At 36.2% G+C, this 16,887-nt stretch overlaps 1 protein-coding gene across 3 annotated transcripts; it reads right to left on the reverse strand.

Moving 5' to 3' along the window:
- Window positions 1–296: 296 nt before the first annotated feature.
- On the reverse strand, window positions 297–9,709 carry LOC108670602. 3 transcript variants are annotated; one of them, XM_047883146.1, is made up of 3 exons: window positions 9,626–9,709; window positions 7,533–7,662; window positions 297–1,423 (listed from the first exon to the last, which is right to left on the reverse strand). In XM_047883146.1, the coding sequence occupies exons 2-3, from the start codon at window positions 7,595–7,597 to the stop codon at window positions 718–720; spliced, it is 771 nt and encodes a 256-aa protein (XP_047739102.1). In that variant the 5' UTR covers window positions 7,598–7,662; window positions 9,626–9,709; the 3' UTR covers window positions 297–717. The 3 variants fall into 3 exon arrangements, with proteins under 3 accessions (XP_047739102.1, XP_018013558.1, XP_018013557.1); XM_018158069.2 differs by having other exon boundaries at window positions 9,597–9,709; XM_018158068.2 differs by lacking the exon at window positions 9,626–9,709 and adding an exon at window positions 7,926–8,030.
- Between the last annotated feature and the right edge of the window lie 7,178 nt (window positions 9,710–16,887).

Here is a 16,887-nt window from a genome sequence, read left to right on the forward strand (position 1 = left end):
ACGCAGACTAGATTAGTGTTTCGACTGGAGGGATCCTACAAATTCTCCTTTTAATTCCTGAATATTAGTTATTTTATTATTGTAATAAAAACCTTCAAGGCAAATTAAGTTTAGTCATCAACAAACATTTCATGATGTAGGCAGGAATCTAAATTATGATTATAATTACCTGGAGCATCGAGAACCAATATAGGTGCACAATAATTGTAAACGTACATAATTGCCCTGCATAGAAGAGGAAGCGTATACAAGGTGAATAAAAATTCAGAAAGATTAACTTTTAGGTAAACATATTATTGATATTTTGAAGCTACATGGAGTATAGCTTCTAATATTTAAATTAAGAATACAAACAAAATTGGGCTGACTTACAGAAAGTAGAGCTGCTGGACACATAATATTTGCTTCTGCTACTTGGCTTTGTGACGCAGGAAGTTTGAGATCATAGGAAATTATTTCATAGAAATATTTTCATTAAAAAATATTGAAAGCTTCATGAATGTGTAAAAAATTTCCAATAAAGTTTGATCGGTCAACTTACCCCAGAATGACATTAAATAACATAAAATAAGCTTTACATTACACATACAAGAGATACTACATGGTCATTGTTATAAAATTCAAATAGTCAATTTTGGGACCATTATTTTAGCGCCCAGCTCTCTCAGCAGCACAGCTCCAATCGTCACTTGATTAGTTCCAAAACCTATAACCTTCCTATGAGGTGGCGTGATGGAAAAGCAGGTAATAATCGCCTCGTCTTGCCGTTGCGAAGTTGTCATTGCCTTCAAGGAACAAAGCCCTGAAGTCCTTGAGCATCACTGAAAAGGTTGCCTTGTCATCATCCTCGCTCTCACCGACTATCTTGATGACTTGGTTGTAGAAAAGCTCTCGTTCTAACCTCTTCATGGAACTTTCATCTTCTGCATTGAAACTATCCAGCTTGCGCCCTAAATCCTTCTCCATTTCATCCCGGTTAGCCAAATAATACTCCATATTGCAGGACAGCGTCACTGTGAGCAGTTCAAGAGCCTTTTCCAAAGAAATTTTTTCAATGGTCTCCACTGGATCGTTTGGATCAAACGATGGATCACCTTGCCATCGAAGCGAGTACAGATAATCAAATTTCTCCCTTGACTCAAAATAACTTGAGGGCATCAAAGACAGCCCGCAGTAATAGTCCCCAAAACTTGAGGCTTTCAGCTTCGGGTTTACAATTTCCTTCGTGTTCCAGTTTTCCTGACCCTCGAAATATTTGACCACATCTAAATTAAATCCATCCTTGTTCACATTAATTTTGTTATTTTCTATGTCGATCACCGTCGGTGCTTCATTAAGACGGTAAGTGCCATTTTCCAGGTTCTGCTGGAGATCACTATGGAAGCTGGTGAGCTTCTGGGTGGCCAATGTACGCAGCGGCGTCCTGCAAATGAAAGAGATGGTCAATCTAGAGTCAATACATAGTAAATATTTGTCATATATAGAGGCAGAATTAAATAGGGACATACAGTTAGATATTCATGTCAAATCATCATGTCCAGCCTTCCCAGCTGGACAAGAATATCCAATTCTTACCTAAATTTTGCAAGAATTTAGGAATTTAGAATCAGAAATTATTCTTGAACAAAACTAAGCCACTGGTTTAGTTTGCCTCAGAAATGCTAGTAATTGAAGTCATCTAATCAGTTATTCTCACATTCTTTGTCAGATTCAACCCATTTAACATTTAACCATAACATTTAATCATATTTTCTTAAAACTCACTTCATTAAAACATTTTGAAAATTTTGTAATAAATGAATCAAATGAACTTAATGATAATAATGCAGTAACAATAATAAAAATAAAGCCAGCAAAAAACATGCCCCCAAATAAGGCTACAGGCAACTATTTTCAAAATCTCAGGCATTCTTAATCAGTCCAACATCTGCTGACTTGAAAGAAAGTTTTATCAGAGTAGCATTTTATTGTCCTTCAAGAATCTCTCACAAACTATAGTTTGACCAATGATAATATTGTGCTACCATCAAATGGGGTGACTTCGGCCACACCTACAACAGAAACAAATGGCTGCAAAACAAAATAATAAACATTGGCCAAAGTCAACCTAATGGCCAAAATCACCCCAGTCACTTTGGCCAACGTTTATTATTTTGTTTTGCTGCCATTTGTTTCTGTTGTAGGTGTGGCTGAAGTCACCTCCAGTGGCCAAAGTCATCCACTTGACGGTACTCATTTCATGCATCAGCTATTATCTTTTTGTTAAGAAAAGTATTGGAATATTGAGCCAAATATACCTATTTCCGGACGGCAACACATTTCAATATGAGAGAACATTATTTTCTTATCTCAAGATGTATACTAGTCCTTATCAAATAAATTTTTTCACACATTATATCAAACTTTGACAACCAAGCTTCCACAAAACAAGATCTAAAAAATAGAGTAGCAAAAAATAGAGTAGCAAAGGTCAGAATCAAGCATAGAGTAACTTACAGGCTATTTTGAGTTTAAGCCATATTACATACTAACAGTCTAACATCGATATGTACTATATTCTTCACAGTTACTGAGTTAGTTCTCGAATTCTGGAATACAATTGCAGGTAAATGCTGGACTTCTTCAAAAAAAGCAGCAAGTATATAATTGAACTTCATCATAATAACTAACAAGTTAGTTTCCATGAGAGTTACCTACAATAATTATAATTTTAGTAACATAATAGTATACAGGGGTTACCAATGACTGGGTTACGACCATGCCTATGATAGGAAACAAGGAAGAGTAATATAAGGAGTCACGCACCACGCAGTGTGGAATTCTGGATAGTTAATATACTTTCACGTTTATATAAGAAAATGGATCAAAAAGCCTAGCACGTGTTACACCTTACAATGCTGTGACAATTGATACACTGAGCTAATCAGGAACTGCCGTGGTTCCGAACTTCCGTTCCGATATCGCGTGTGGTTCAGATTTCAGAATCCAATCCCGGGTCAGCAATGCCTTACTTGATTACATTCACTAGTCGTTTATCGTAGCTGACAAATTTTTGCAATGAACATGTTCTAAAATAAAAAGATTGTGTCAACTTTTACAGCTTATAGCTGTAAATATAGAAGCCTATAGCTGCAGTACATATCGACTGACTAAACAATCCGGTCGATCAGGACGGCATCTGTTATACGTTCTTCTCAGCTGGATCACGTTGAGAAGAAGCTGTGCAACGGCAGCTTTTAATTTTTCATTGTAAAATATAACTAAAGGTCAATACGTGTTATAGCGAGCACGAAATTCAAGCAAAGCAATAAGGAAAAATGATGAACGAACTTTCATTTCCTTTCATGTTGGGCAGAACCTAAATGTACTACCAAAATGTAGGCAGAAAACAAATCAATTATTAAGCTAAGCGGGAATAACGATTGAGTTTTTTACACTTAAGAGTCAGGTGGAGTGGTCGCTGAACGCCGTATCGAACCCAAACGGCCTCACGCGGTTAAAATTTCTCGGCCAGGCTCTGCCTTCTAGCGTCTGGCTGCACATTCCCCTCCTCCACTCCCCCTCCTCTACATTTTTAATCAGCGAGCGACATACTTCTAAATTTTCTACGAAATTGTACTCTATTATCAAATTGGTTGTTTTCTTACTAATAACCTTCATTGAAGGTTATATTCCTTCATTATATTATATTATATAAATAATATATTATAATATATAATTATTATATTATAATTATAAATTTTAACTAATTTATAATTTGTAACATTGAGTTCCCTGAAGTCGGAGTTCCCTGGGACCAGCAGATCTTTGTAAAATCTGCACTCGCGTGTAAGTTCGGCCGTCACCAGCCCTTGGTCTCGTTAGCACTTCAGCCACATATTTGTGGCTAACCCACCCCATGCCTCAAGGATATTGTTTTAGGCAAGGGGCGGCTTTAGGTGGCCGGTGAATTGCCAGTGGGCGGCCGGAGCTAACCTGCTCTGGCCGCCCGCTGGCCACCCACGGTCCGGGAAGGAGAGAAGGCACTGCTATGAAGGAGCACTTGACAGCGCCGAGAGAGAGATTTATGTGCTTGCGGTTCCCTCAGAAACTATTGGGCATGTTTTGACTTCAACAATTTAGGATACAAACTTTATTGGAACGTGCAGTCTCATGTAATACTAATGTAGCAGTTGCGCAAATATAGCTGCAATTTTTTTTACAATAATAATCCGTACCATGGTACTTCGCATCATTATAGTTTTCGCTCCATGCAGTTATTTGCTTTAAAATTAAGTACCGGTATTTATTTTTGCCTTTTTATTATCATATAAATCATAATTTTTACAATCACAGTATTAATAATTTAAATCAGTAATTCAGTATGATAATTCAGTGGGCTGATAATAATATTCCGTTTGATATTAATATTACAGATTATTAAGCAATATGCAATGTGTTGTTGTAATTTTTAGACTTTAGACGTCATCTAATCAGTTATTCTCACATGCCTTGTCAGGTCATATTTAACATTTAACCATAACATTAAATCATATTTGCTTAAAACTCACTTCATCAAAACATTTTGAAAATTATATAATAAATGAACCAAGTGGACTTAATGATAATAACAATGCAGTGACAATAAGAAAAATAAAGCCAGCAAAAAACATGCCTCAAACTAAGGCTACAGACAAGTATTTTCAAAATCTCTGGCATTCATAATCAGTCCAACATCTGCTGACTTGAAGGAAAGTTTAATCAGAGTAGCATTTTATTGTCCTTCAAGAATCTTTCACCAACTGTAGTTTGGCCAATGATTATATTGTGCTACTGTCTAATGGGGTGACTTCAGCCACACCTACAACAGAAACAAATGGCTGCAAAACAAAATAATAAACTTTGGCCAAAGTCAGCCCAGGTTGCCAAAATCACCCCAGTCACTTTGGCCAACATTTATAATTTTGTTTTGCTGCTATTTGTTTCTGTTGTAAGTGTGGCTGAAGTCAGCCCCGGCGGCCGAAGTCACCTACTTGCCAGTACTCATTTTATGCATCAGCCATTATCTTTTTGTTAAGAAAAGTATTGGAATATTGAGCCAAATATACCGTCAAACGGAGTAAAAAGGGATGGGTGGGGTAAATAGGGACGCGCGTCCCACATTTCGTGGAAATGTTGTAGCAGCTAAACTAATTAAAATATTGCAAAACTAAAAATAGTGGCGTAAACTTCAACATTTTCACTATATATTATGTATAAAGCTAGTCAAGAAATCAAACATTTACTATCTCTAAAAATTTGCTGAAAAAAAGTGTGAAAAGTGCGATTTTGGAGAAGTACCTCTGCTAAGGTCTGGAGCAAAAAAATTATTTGCCATATTAAAAAATTTTACTTACATAAAAGTTGCACCCAGGTGTCGGCTTGAAAACGTAATTGACAGATTTTGCCTATCTCATTCCAAAAAAATGGCAGCCATTTCAGCGCGATGGGGTAAAAAGGGACACCCCCCTGGGGTAATTAGGGACACCCTTAAAAATACATTTACAGTAGAACCTCAGTTAGCAAAGGCTCCAGTTAACAAAAAAATTGATTAACAACAAAGAATTTTGATTACATTTACCTCACTTGGCGAAAAAAATTCCCTTATCAAAAAATTAGTGCATCATCGGTGGTCAAAAAATTGTACATAGAATGCTATATATAGAATTGTGCACCGGGCATCATAGAATGAAAAGTAATTGACCTAAACTATGATTTATTTCTTTAAAACATATGATGGCTGTCACGAAAACATTATTTTCTGTTTCAGGTATGTTTTTACGATCTTTTTTGTTATAGTGAAATCACTTGACTCGACTAAAATTGTGTGAAATTACAAACCATCCTGTGAGCTTACAGATACAGAAAAAATGCTACATGGCTGCTGATATGAAGCTTGCAGTGGACAAGGTTGTTGTCAATGCTCAATGGCATGTCCATGGATACAGTAATATCACTTTAATAATACGGTAATTAATGAATATGGTAATATCATATCAATAAAGGAAAAACAAGTGAAAATCACAGAAAATGTCATTTATTCTACATTTACATCATCTACAAAGGAAGAGGAGGACTTCAGAGTACTGTTAGTAATAGATGAGTACACTCTGCATGCTTCATATGTTTAAAATTGAGTTTTATTTCAAGTGTCCCTTTTTACCCCATTTCCAGATTAATTCAGGAGCCTTTTATATTGCGTCTAGCACCTTACAAATAGCATGTGGAATTTTTTTGAAGATGCCATTCGATAGCCCTCGCAAAGAGCTATAAAATGAGCCTAAACTTGTTTCTGAAATGTTTCATGGTAAGAAGTTATAAACAAAAAACGCTCAGAACCGTCCCTTTTTACCCCATTTGACGGTACCTATTTCCGGACGGCAAGTTGCCGTCCGGAAATAGGTACCGTCACGTACCGTCACCCAAATAGGCGGGCGCTACCGCTACCGCTACAATTGCTTAAATGTAGTGCCACTACCGCTACTGAAAATGTAGCGGCCGCTACATGTAGCGTGCTACTGCCCACCTCTGCTAGACCATCAGAAGTTGAAAATACTTGAAACTGTGTGTTCAATTTAATGCAATGTTGTGATTCATCTCTAAAGTTGCACATCTCATCCACATCTGTGTTAGGGAATCTCTTGGCATCAACAAGCAAATTGAGACAGTTCTTCAACTGTGTTGTAGTCTTCAACTTGTCCAGTAGTTGAAGACTACTGGACACTTCTTCAACTTGTCCAGTATTCTTGCCTTCTTGTCTGCAAGCTTTTTTTTATCATGGTCCTGGCCATGTAAGCAACATCAACTTCATTGAAGGAAAACAAAACGCCTTTTGTTCCATAACTTTCCATGACCTGAAATGAAATCTAATGACTTTCCAGGCCTGGAAAATGAAAAATCAAATTCCATGACTATTCAGGTTTTCCATGACCGGTACACATCCTGGATGGAAGTCATCTAATCAATCATGCTCACATGCCTTGTCAGGTCTAACATATTTAACATTTAACCATAACATTTAATCATATTTGCTTGAAACTCATTTCATAATAACATTTTGAAAATTATGTAATAAATGAACTAAGTGAACTTAATGATAATAATAATGCAGTGACATTAAGAAAAATAAAGCCAGCAAAAACATGCCCCAAACTAAGGCTAGAGGCAACTATTTCCAAAATCTCTGGCATTCATAATCAGTCCAACATCTGCTGACTAGAAGGAAAGTTGAATCAGAGTAGCACTTTATTGTCCTTCAAGAATCTTTCACAAACTATAGTTTGGCCAATGATAATATTGTGCTACTCATTTTATATGTAAGGCATCATCTTTTATTAAGAAAAATATTGGTATATTGAGCCAAATATATTTACACAGACAGCACAATATGAGAACATGATATTTTTTATCTTAACATACATATTAGTCCTTATCAAACATGGATTTTTCACACATTATATTAAACTTTGACAACAAAACTTCCACAAAATAAGATCTAAGAATATTTATCTCACCCAATGACTCCAAGTAGCTTCTTGGACAAAGCTGCAAGCTCACTTCGCAGGGCTGGAAAATACATGGCCGAACTGTCACAATATTTTCAATGCTCCCAGTATCTTGTTTCCAAAACTCCAAAGGTCACTACTGGAAGGAATTCACAGAAAATTTATCAACAGTTTCTTAACAAGTATACTTTCTTATGCTTTAATTAGGTCCTTGAATAAATGGCAATACTATATTTAAAACTTCTTTTTGAAGAAAAAATGCAAAATAATATGAGATCAAGTGCATAACCTTGTGGTAGTTGCTCATAATTTTCAAAGGCACAGAGAATTTATAGCTTTTGTGTGCAATGGCTTCCAAAAAATATGGTAGCAAAAGTCATGATCAAGAGTTGAGGAACTTACAGGCAATTTTCAGTTCCAAGCCAATATACATAGATATATACTACAGTATATATTCATCACAGTTGGTTATAGAATTCTGGAATACAATTGCAGGTAAATGAGGGAATTTCTCACAAAAAGCAGCAAGTATATAATTGAACTTCATCATAATAACTAATAGGTTAGTTCCTATGAGAGTTAACTACTATAATTATAATATTAACATATAATATACTGTAAAGGCCTGCATGAGGGTTACCATTGCATGAGGTTACCAATGAGTGGGTTAAGACCATACCTATGGTAGCTAGGATATGTAATATAAGGAGCAGTGTGGAATTCTGGATAGCCTGATAGGTAATACATTCTCATGATTATATAAGAAAAGTATAAGAGCATGGATCAAAATGCCTACCTCGTTGCACCTTCTGCATTGTTTCTGATATCGCGAGTAGTTCGGAATCCAATATCAGGTTAACAATACCTTACTTGATTACATTCACTAGTTGTTTATCTGTAGCTGACAAAATTTTGCAATGAATATGTTCTAAAATAAAAAAAAATGCATCAACTTTAGCAGAAAATTTCACAATTTCCCTAGTACCAACAGTTTTTAAAAACACACAAAATGATGGGATAAGCTGCAAATCTTTCATGGCATATGACACATCTTGCAGTGATGTTAACATATGACAAGATGCCATTGCCAAGCTGGTGTCCCACACCATATTTTGGTAATGCCAAGTTTGGTTTCACAATAAATAGATTTGATCCAAATTCTCACTGAGATTTAAATGATGGAAATTAGTTTCAAAATATAAACACATATTGATATGATATGCATCCAGATATGAATTTTTTAATGTTTTTGTACTATTTTGTAATATTCTCTAAATAATTTCACTTTAGATTCTGAATGATTTTGTCGTTTAGAAGCGGCAAATATTGCATTAAATAAATCATTGAGTGCTTAGGCATGTACCATGTATTAAATAATTAAATTTTATACTACCTACAAACCACAATTTTTTCAGTCAAACAAAAATACATGACATTAGAGGCCCAAGTCCAAGATTTCATACCTTCTAAAATTATATTATAGCTATTAGAGATTTAGAGCCACGATAATTCAGATAAAAGTATAACTATTTCAGCCCTGGCAGTCCTGGCCTGATCAATGACCGTCGGGCCTGAAGGCTTGTTGCTGGTAGGCCTTTAGCCTCTTGTAGGTACCCTGTACAGCAAGTCAATGCTCTTAAGAGAGATCAGATGATGATGATGATTTGAATTTGATGGCTTCGTGTGCTAATGCACTGCCCAGCCTGATGCTGATCTCAGTCATTAGTTGGGGGCAAAAGGAGAAAGCTTGGGCCCAGCCACAAGCCAGAGCACTCCAGGCAGGAAAGTGTCATCAACAAGCACCGGACACTTGTCAAATGTCACATGCTTCAGAATGTAAGAGAGATCAGTTCTTGCGTAGCTCAGAACAAGATTTTAGGAGTTTAAAAAAGGCAAGTATTAGTGAATGGTCCGAGCCTCCGAAATAAATGCTCATTTGAGGCAAAACAGAACAGAGTAAATGAATGCTGGTTTAGCCTCAGGCATCACTTACACTAACTACTTCAAATAAATAAAACTCACGAAAAGACACGCCTAGATGACGATAAATATAGCTACAATAACAGTACCTACATAGAACATGAGTGGCACCATTCTCAAACCTGTGCATGGCCGCCGTGCATGCTTGTATGTATACAGCTGTGAGGAAGTACCCTTATCATAAATTTTAGCCGGCAATCGCAATTAAAAAAAATATAAATCGCGGAATTTTCCGGAAAAAAAGACCGTCTGGCAACCCTGTTTAGTAGCAGGGCGGGGTAGAGGCGTAGAGCAGCCGAGACCATTACACTTAGCGTTAGCAGCACGGCAGCATATCCACTGTTTGAATTCCCTCAATACAAATTGATCATTGTCAACTGGTCACTCAATCGTTCAAACAATTGAGACATGTAATAACAAGCTACCGGACAGTATTTGATTGATGAGCACACAACAACCTGATCGACTGCCCTGGGCAAACTCAAGCACCAGCAAATGGAATATGTCGGCATGAGATAAATAAAATAGGTAGGCAGCATACTAAGAGAAACACGTCAGTCAGGCATATCTGACATGAAATAAATGTAAACTAAGTAATCCATAGTAAAATAGAGCAATATCGGTCTTTATCAGGCACTCAGACCAACTCAATTTTCCACATTTGGCTTGTGCCGAGCCCACACGTGTGACGTGTTTTGGACCCACAGTCTATGCACACGGCGTCCAGCGTTCACTCACAGACATGAACTTTACTCCGGCTATCAACTTGCAACCACCACATATGTCAGATTGTTAAATTTGTTCCTAAAACAATTTTAAATTTTGATTTCGAACGTCTCTACGATATCTTTTGTATGTACATACGTCATTTCCAAATTTCGAGTGTTGCAAAACCTTTACCTGCTTGATAATGAATATTGCATATTCGAAACGTCACATTCCATTAAAATGTCGTTTGGTAACCTGCTTCTTGGTCTCCCGGCGCCAGCAAGAAATTTTCTTTGACTCGTTAAAAAAACGAATGAGAAGATTGTTAATAAAAAGCTTGCTATGGTCTTCAATCAAACTGGCATAAATGAAGAACTTCTGCCAAGCAACACTAGGTACTTTATATGTTGGAGTAATTCGGCAGAAGTTCTTCGTCGTGTAGTCGTGACAAAAATGCACGAAACTTTCAACGATTTTCAATCCATGCGCGCATCGGAATTCAATGCACGAATACGAAATTATTGAGGGACACGAAAATTATCCCAGTAACTAAGAGTGGAAGTGAGAATACGAGAAGACGATTTCATAAAAACAACAAATGTTGATAATATTATTTGAATTTCTGGAGAGTTGTGCATGTGAAATTTATCTTGTATAAAATTAAGTATCATAATATTAGAATTTAATACCATTAGACTTCTCTTCATCGATTATTTCTACAGTAAAGGTTAAGAAGATATTATCTATTAAACCCTCCTACCACGTCTCAAGAAAATTCATTCCAAAATCTGGAAAGTTCAAGCAAATCTTCAGTAAAATATCCAATCTTGGTTTTTCTGCATGATTTTCAGAGGCTAAAGAAGTGAGGCCTGCAGTTACAGCTGCATTGCAACGGCGTATTTATTAGTTGTGCGCATGCGCGACGGCGTATTTATTAATTGTGCGCATGCGCGACGGCGTATTTATTAGTTATACGCATGCGTGACGGCGTATTTATTAGTTGCGCGCATGCGCGACGGCGTATTTGTCAGTTATGCGCATGCGCGGCGGCCTATATGTTCTCTGCTTGAACGGTTCAAATTTTTATCACTGACGATGTAAAGATGATTGAGGATGGCTTAAATTCGAAATACTTCGACTTATTGACACAATGGAGTGCGAAAAGTTTCATCTACGGTGATGAATACGGCTAGAAGTAAACCTGAACAAATAATATTTTTATATAATACTGTATATGCGTAATTATTATTGATATATGGAAGGAATAATTCACTAGAATTATAATCACATTCAGTGATAATAAGACCAACTCTGCTGCCGCAATCACATCGAGGAATTTCCTTTCTACAGCGACACAATCATTTAGCAGCCGTATCACCTAACGGTAGGTACAGGCTTCAATAAATAATAATATTTAAGAAATGAACATTTCGCATAACACTGTATCTCGAAAAATGGGAGTCGTACACCACTACTGAGCATGAACGACATTTTCCTGATTTGAAGAGTAACTGGATTAAATACAAAATTCGGCTGACGTGTCTGAACCTTTTCTATGTTAAACGTACTATGAACGTTCGATGGCTGCATCAGAGTATATAAAATTGTACATCCAGAATATGCTTAAAAATGTGTAATGAGCTCCATTTGTGTTTCTTTTTTCAGAGATAATAATAAGACATCTATATTAAAAGATCAAATTGACTCACAGCGACCGTGATGTAGGGACGGAACTTTTTTCACTTACTTCAGTCGCAAGGAAATATTTAAGAAAGCAGCAACTGTGTATTGAAATTGGTTTGAGTTTACCTGAAAATATCCTTACCCGCTAAACTGTGAAATAATTCACGCGTTTCATTTTATTAAGGCCTAGATGGCGAATATCACACCTGTCGGTTTAAATATGCTACCCCGTCACTACAATCCGTGGCCACATGCTCTATGATCAAGAGGAAACAGCGAAAAAGTTTAGGGATAACTTCAATGAATTTCAGACCTATATTGCATAAAACAATTCTTTTCTCCAAGTGAAACGCCTTACTACAGCACCCTCCATCCTTCGTTGCAATTTTTAGAGCGTCCACACGGTGCCAACATATCTGTATAGTTTGCTCAGTTTTATGCGATCTCGCCATGGATTTTGTCAGTATTTTGGTCAATTTTGGCATTGTGCCTTGTTAAAAAAATATTGTATCATTTAGCCATTTAGGAAATGTGAGGAATCAAAATACCAGAGAGATGGCCTGTAGATGTCATCTTCTCCAGCTCCAGATGGAATCGATTTATTAATTTTTTCCCAATTATTTACGGTAAATACTCCTCCTATGATTTATTTTTTTACAGCTGTTTTTGTTTGCGCTTCCATAGATTTTTTTTTATTTTTCTACTAAGCTCTTATATGTCTCCACCTTTTTTGTCCCTGTTATGTCCCTTAATCCTTGAAATTTACCCGCCAAAGGCAAGAAAATCTTTCGTATGAAGCAATAAATTTCCAAGAACATTACCGCAGGTAATGTTCCTGATATTATATTTACGCCATTGTCGCCAGAATCATTGAGACTGAGTACAAATTGAACCGGAAAACGGCGCTACCGTCTGCACGTTCCGACTTATCTGCGCAGTTCATCGAATTCTATGCTCTGGAGCTCAGATATCGCTATATGTTCCAGTCTGCCAGTCAACTTACAACGTTTCACCTGGAAAGATATAAACATAGCAAGCAAATCTTCTTGTAAAACTGAGCGCATATACTGGCTTTACCTAAGTTATCGGATTCTTTCACATGAACAATATGTGAAATATATAAACAGTAACTGAGTAAGAAAGAAAAGGAACGCGATTTGAAGCTAAACTAATTTATTCGTAGCATACTTCGAACCCTCTCATGACATAAATTATATAGAACAATTTTCAACTCAAATTCGTATATTCTTGCACCGTGGCTCCATCTGCAATTTAGATACGAGAAGGAATTTAGTGTCGTTTACTTTTCGCAAATTATTGTAATATAGCACTGACCAGGGTTTCCAGATGTCCTAAAAACGCGACAAAACAGGCCAAAAAGGCCTATAACTCGATATATACTAGTATGTATATTTGTAGGTTCAGCAGTAAAAATTCCATTTCTTTTTTTTTTTATTTGGAAGAATCCCAATCATATTTATGTAGGAAGTGCCCCTATCATAAATTTTAGCCGGCCAACGCAAGTGAAAAAAACTGAGTCGCGGAAGTTGTACGGAAGAAAGACCGTCTGGCAACCCTGCATGGCACTGCCTACAGTGCATGTACATTTACAATGCAATTCAGTGCCCAGTACTGCACATCAGCATATGTTGTTGCAATCCATAATTTCTATATAATTTAGAGGAGTAAAAATTTAAAATTACTACTATTATATTATTATTTTCATTATACTTCTTGTTAAATAAATTTCAAATTCATATGAAAAAATTGATAATTTGTCTCTATAATAAAAAAATAGCGGTTTCAGCGTTATCAGGCCATAGGCCAGTCACCGATTCTTAACATCGCAGAACATTAACAGCATTTTGCGGTCTCGAACTCGCAACTCACTGCTACAATTCTGCTGTGCTTAACCGCCCGGCCTCCTAACGTGGTGGCCGAGGATACCGTGGCAGAGGTGGGTACCAGGGTTGCCATGTAGGCCGTTTTCCGGCATTTTTTCTACGGCTCTCAACGGCAAAAAATCTATTATGACCTTATCTTTGTTGTATTTTCGACGTATAAAATAAAAAGTTTAATTGCTGTTCCGTTAAATACAAACTTACTAGTTGATTTGGGGCTAATGAATCAGACTTGGAGGATTCCGACTAGTAGTGCCATTAATATTAATTTAAAGTATTACTTTAGATGTGTGAACGTTTCTTTCCAGCATATCAGAATATCATTTGACAAATATTATTATTACAGATATTAAGGATTCATTGTAAGCATATATAATCGGCACTGATTATCTTCATTCCAAATTCCGAATTTTTGTTGACCTAGTTCAATATTTTGAATTGTAAACTAGATTTAAGTTGAAGTTCTGTTAACTTAATTAATGATGACAATATTCAACAGTTTAAGGAGAGAATGCGATCCTTCCCACCGGAAATTTTGTCAAATATTAGTGATCCCAACTTAGCAATGCACTCTTTTATATCCGAGCTTTCAAAAATTTGTAACGAATCCTTTCCTGTGAAGTTTATATCTGTAAGAAAAGCAAGGCCTCCTTGGGTAACTGCTGATATTAAGTCTGTCATTAGGAAGAAACATAAACTTCTGAAGCTCTCATAAAGTTAGGAAGAAACATAAAGTTCTGATCTTTACATCACTGATGATGTATAGATGATGGCTTTAATTGGCTTATTGACACAATGGAGTGCGAGAAGTTTCGTCTTTGGTGATGAATATGGCTAGAAGTAAACCTGAACAAATAATATTTTTATATCCTATATGCGTGATTATTATTGGTATATGTGAAGCGTATATCAATCTCATTATAATGACACCCTCTGAAAATAGCAACTCGTCTCTATAACTCACTCGTAATGCACTACTATACTTCTACTGAGGCACAGTATCAATAAGCCCTTTTACCCATAGGGTAATTTAGGGCACAAAAAATTTATTTTGGAATACAATAAAAGCTATAAACATAACCAAAATGGGAGAAGTGGTGGTTGTACCGCCACTACTGAGCATGAACGACTTTTCCCAGTTTTGAAGCCTAACTAACCTATTTTCATCATTTGGTCGACATCGCTGAACCTTTTCTGCAGTAAACGCACTATGACCGTTCAGTAGCTCCACCACAGATGTGTAAAATACTTTCACATCTAAAATATGCCTAAAAATAAGTAATGTGCTTCATTTGTTATATTTTATAGATAATAATAAGACATCTATATTAAAAGTTCAAATAGACTTACAGCGGCCGTTATATATGAATAGAATTTCTCACTAACTTCAGTCTCATGCAAATCTTTAACAAAGCAGCAACTGTGTATTAAAATACATTCGAATTTACCTGAAATTTTACCGACCCACTGAACTGTGAAATAATTCACGCGTTTCATTATATTAAGGTCCATATGACGGATATGTTACCTACTGGTTTAAATATGTTACCCTGCCACCACAATCCGTAGCCATGTGCTCTATGACCAGGAGGAAACAGCGAAAATGTCTACGGATAACCTTACTGAATTTCAGACCTATATTGCATTGACCAATTCTTTTCTACTGGTAAAACGCTCTACTACAGCACCGTCCATCTTTCTTCTAAAATTAGGAGAAAAATTCGAATTCTGTTACAAATCATCAATCAGAAGTGTCATTTATTTTGCAGCAAAAACTAATTACAGACTATTTTCTAGGTCCAAACCGCCTAATTAATGTACGGCTGAAAGCGTAAAGCCCTAAGTTACTAGATAAATACGATCGAAAAGTTTAGTAAATGATGAGGCTGGTCTTACTATATAGATATAGTCTTGAATAAAAAAAAATAGCACACAACTAATTATGAGGATTTTGTTTATTAATAAGGTCGAGAAATATCCCCAACACAAAGATGCTATCGCAAACACAGCGAGATCCAGCGGACCTGCCTGCCGTATGTTTGCATATAACAATTTTTTACATTACACTTTACATTTACAATTTTTTACATTAACATCACATCAGGTTTGGTCCTTGTAGATTCGTCAGTTCATTAACCAAACCTTAAATATTACAGAGATAATGATCAGCATTTATGGTAGCGGACTAATATTATTTATTGCAGTTTTACTGTATATAAATACTGTAAATGGAGAATAATAAGTATTATTACTGATCGTGGAATTATTACTCGCAGACCTGGAATGCTGACCGATATAGCGCGATTATTTAATCCCATTAATCAATCAATTCAATATGGATATTACTCTGGAGTATAGTGTTATCTTCTACGTCGTCACCCAGTAATAATAATAACGATCTCAGTCGTAAGGACCGGAAAATTTTTAGGAAAATTTTGTGCAAATTCATGCCTTGAAGCGTTTGTTTAAACCACCGGATTTGTCAGGAGGTTGAATTTGTTCTCGGAATAACATTAAGTTTTGATCTCGAACGTCTCTACGATATTTTTTGTGTGAACTGATGTCATTTCCAAATTTTTAAATTTTGCAGAACCGTCACCTGCTTGATAATCAATATTGTATATTCGAAACGTCGCATTCCAATGAAATATCATTTGGTAGCCTGCTATTTATTCTCCTGGCGCCAACAAGAAATTTTGTTCGACTCATTGTAAAAAGCAAACAAGATTAGCAAGGACGAGGTTAAATGTTTGCATGTCCGTCACAAGGTCAACTTATATACACATACTTCATTATATAGATTTTTCATGTTCTGATGTACTGATAATGAGGGCCTCAGCTCTTGATAATGAGGGAATATGAATAAAATTCATGCTCTTTTATTTGCAAATAAAACATTCTTGATCATTTAATAGAATAATGACTGAACTCCACCATTAGGAGGTTAAATAACACCATCTTTATCTAATTCCATGTATATTGGAATTTTTCTTGTTTATCCTCATTACTTTCTTATAGTTGTGCGCATGCGCGACGGCGTATTTGTTCTTTACTAGAACCGTTAGCATTTCTATCACTGACGATGTGAAGAT

This window comes from Hyalella azteca, unplaced genomic scaffold (genome assembly GCF_000764305.2).
Source record: "Hyalella azteca isolate HAZT.00-mixed unplaced genomic scaffold, Hazt_2.0.2 contig12133, whole genome shotgun sequence".
NCBI classification, from domain to species: Eukaryota; Metazoa; Arthropoda; class Malacostraca; order Amphipoda; family Hyalellidae; genus Hyalella; species Hyalella azteca.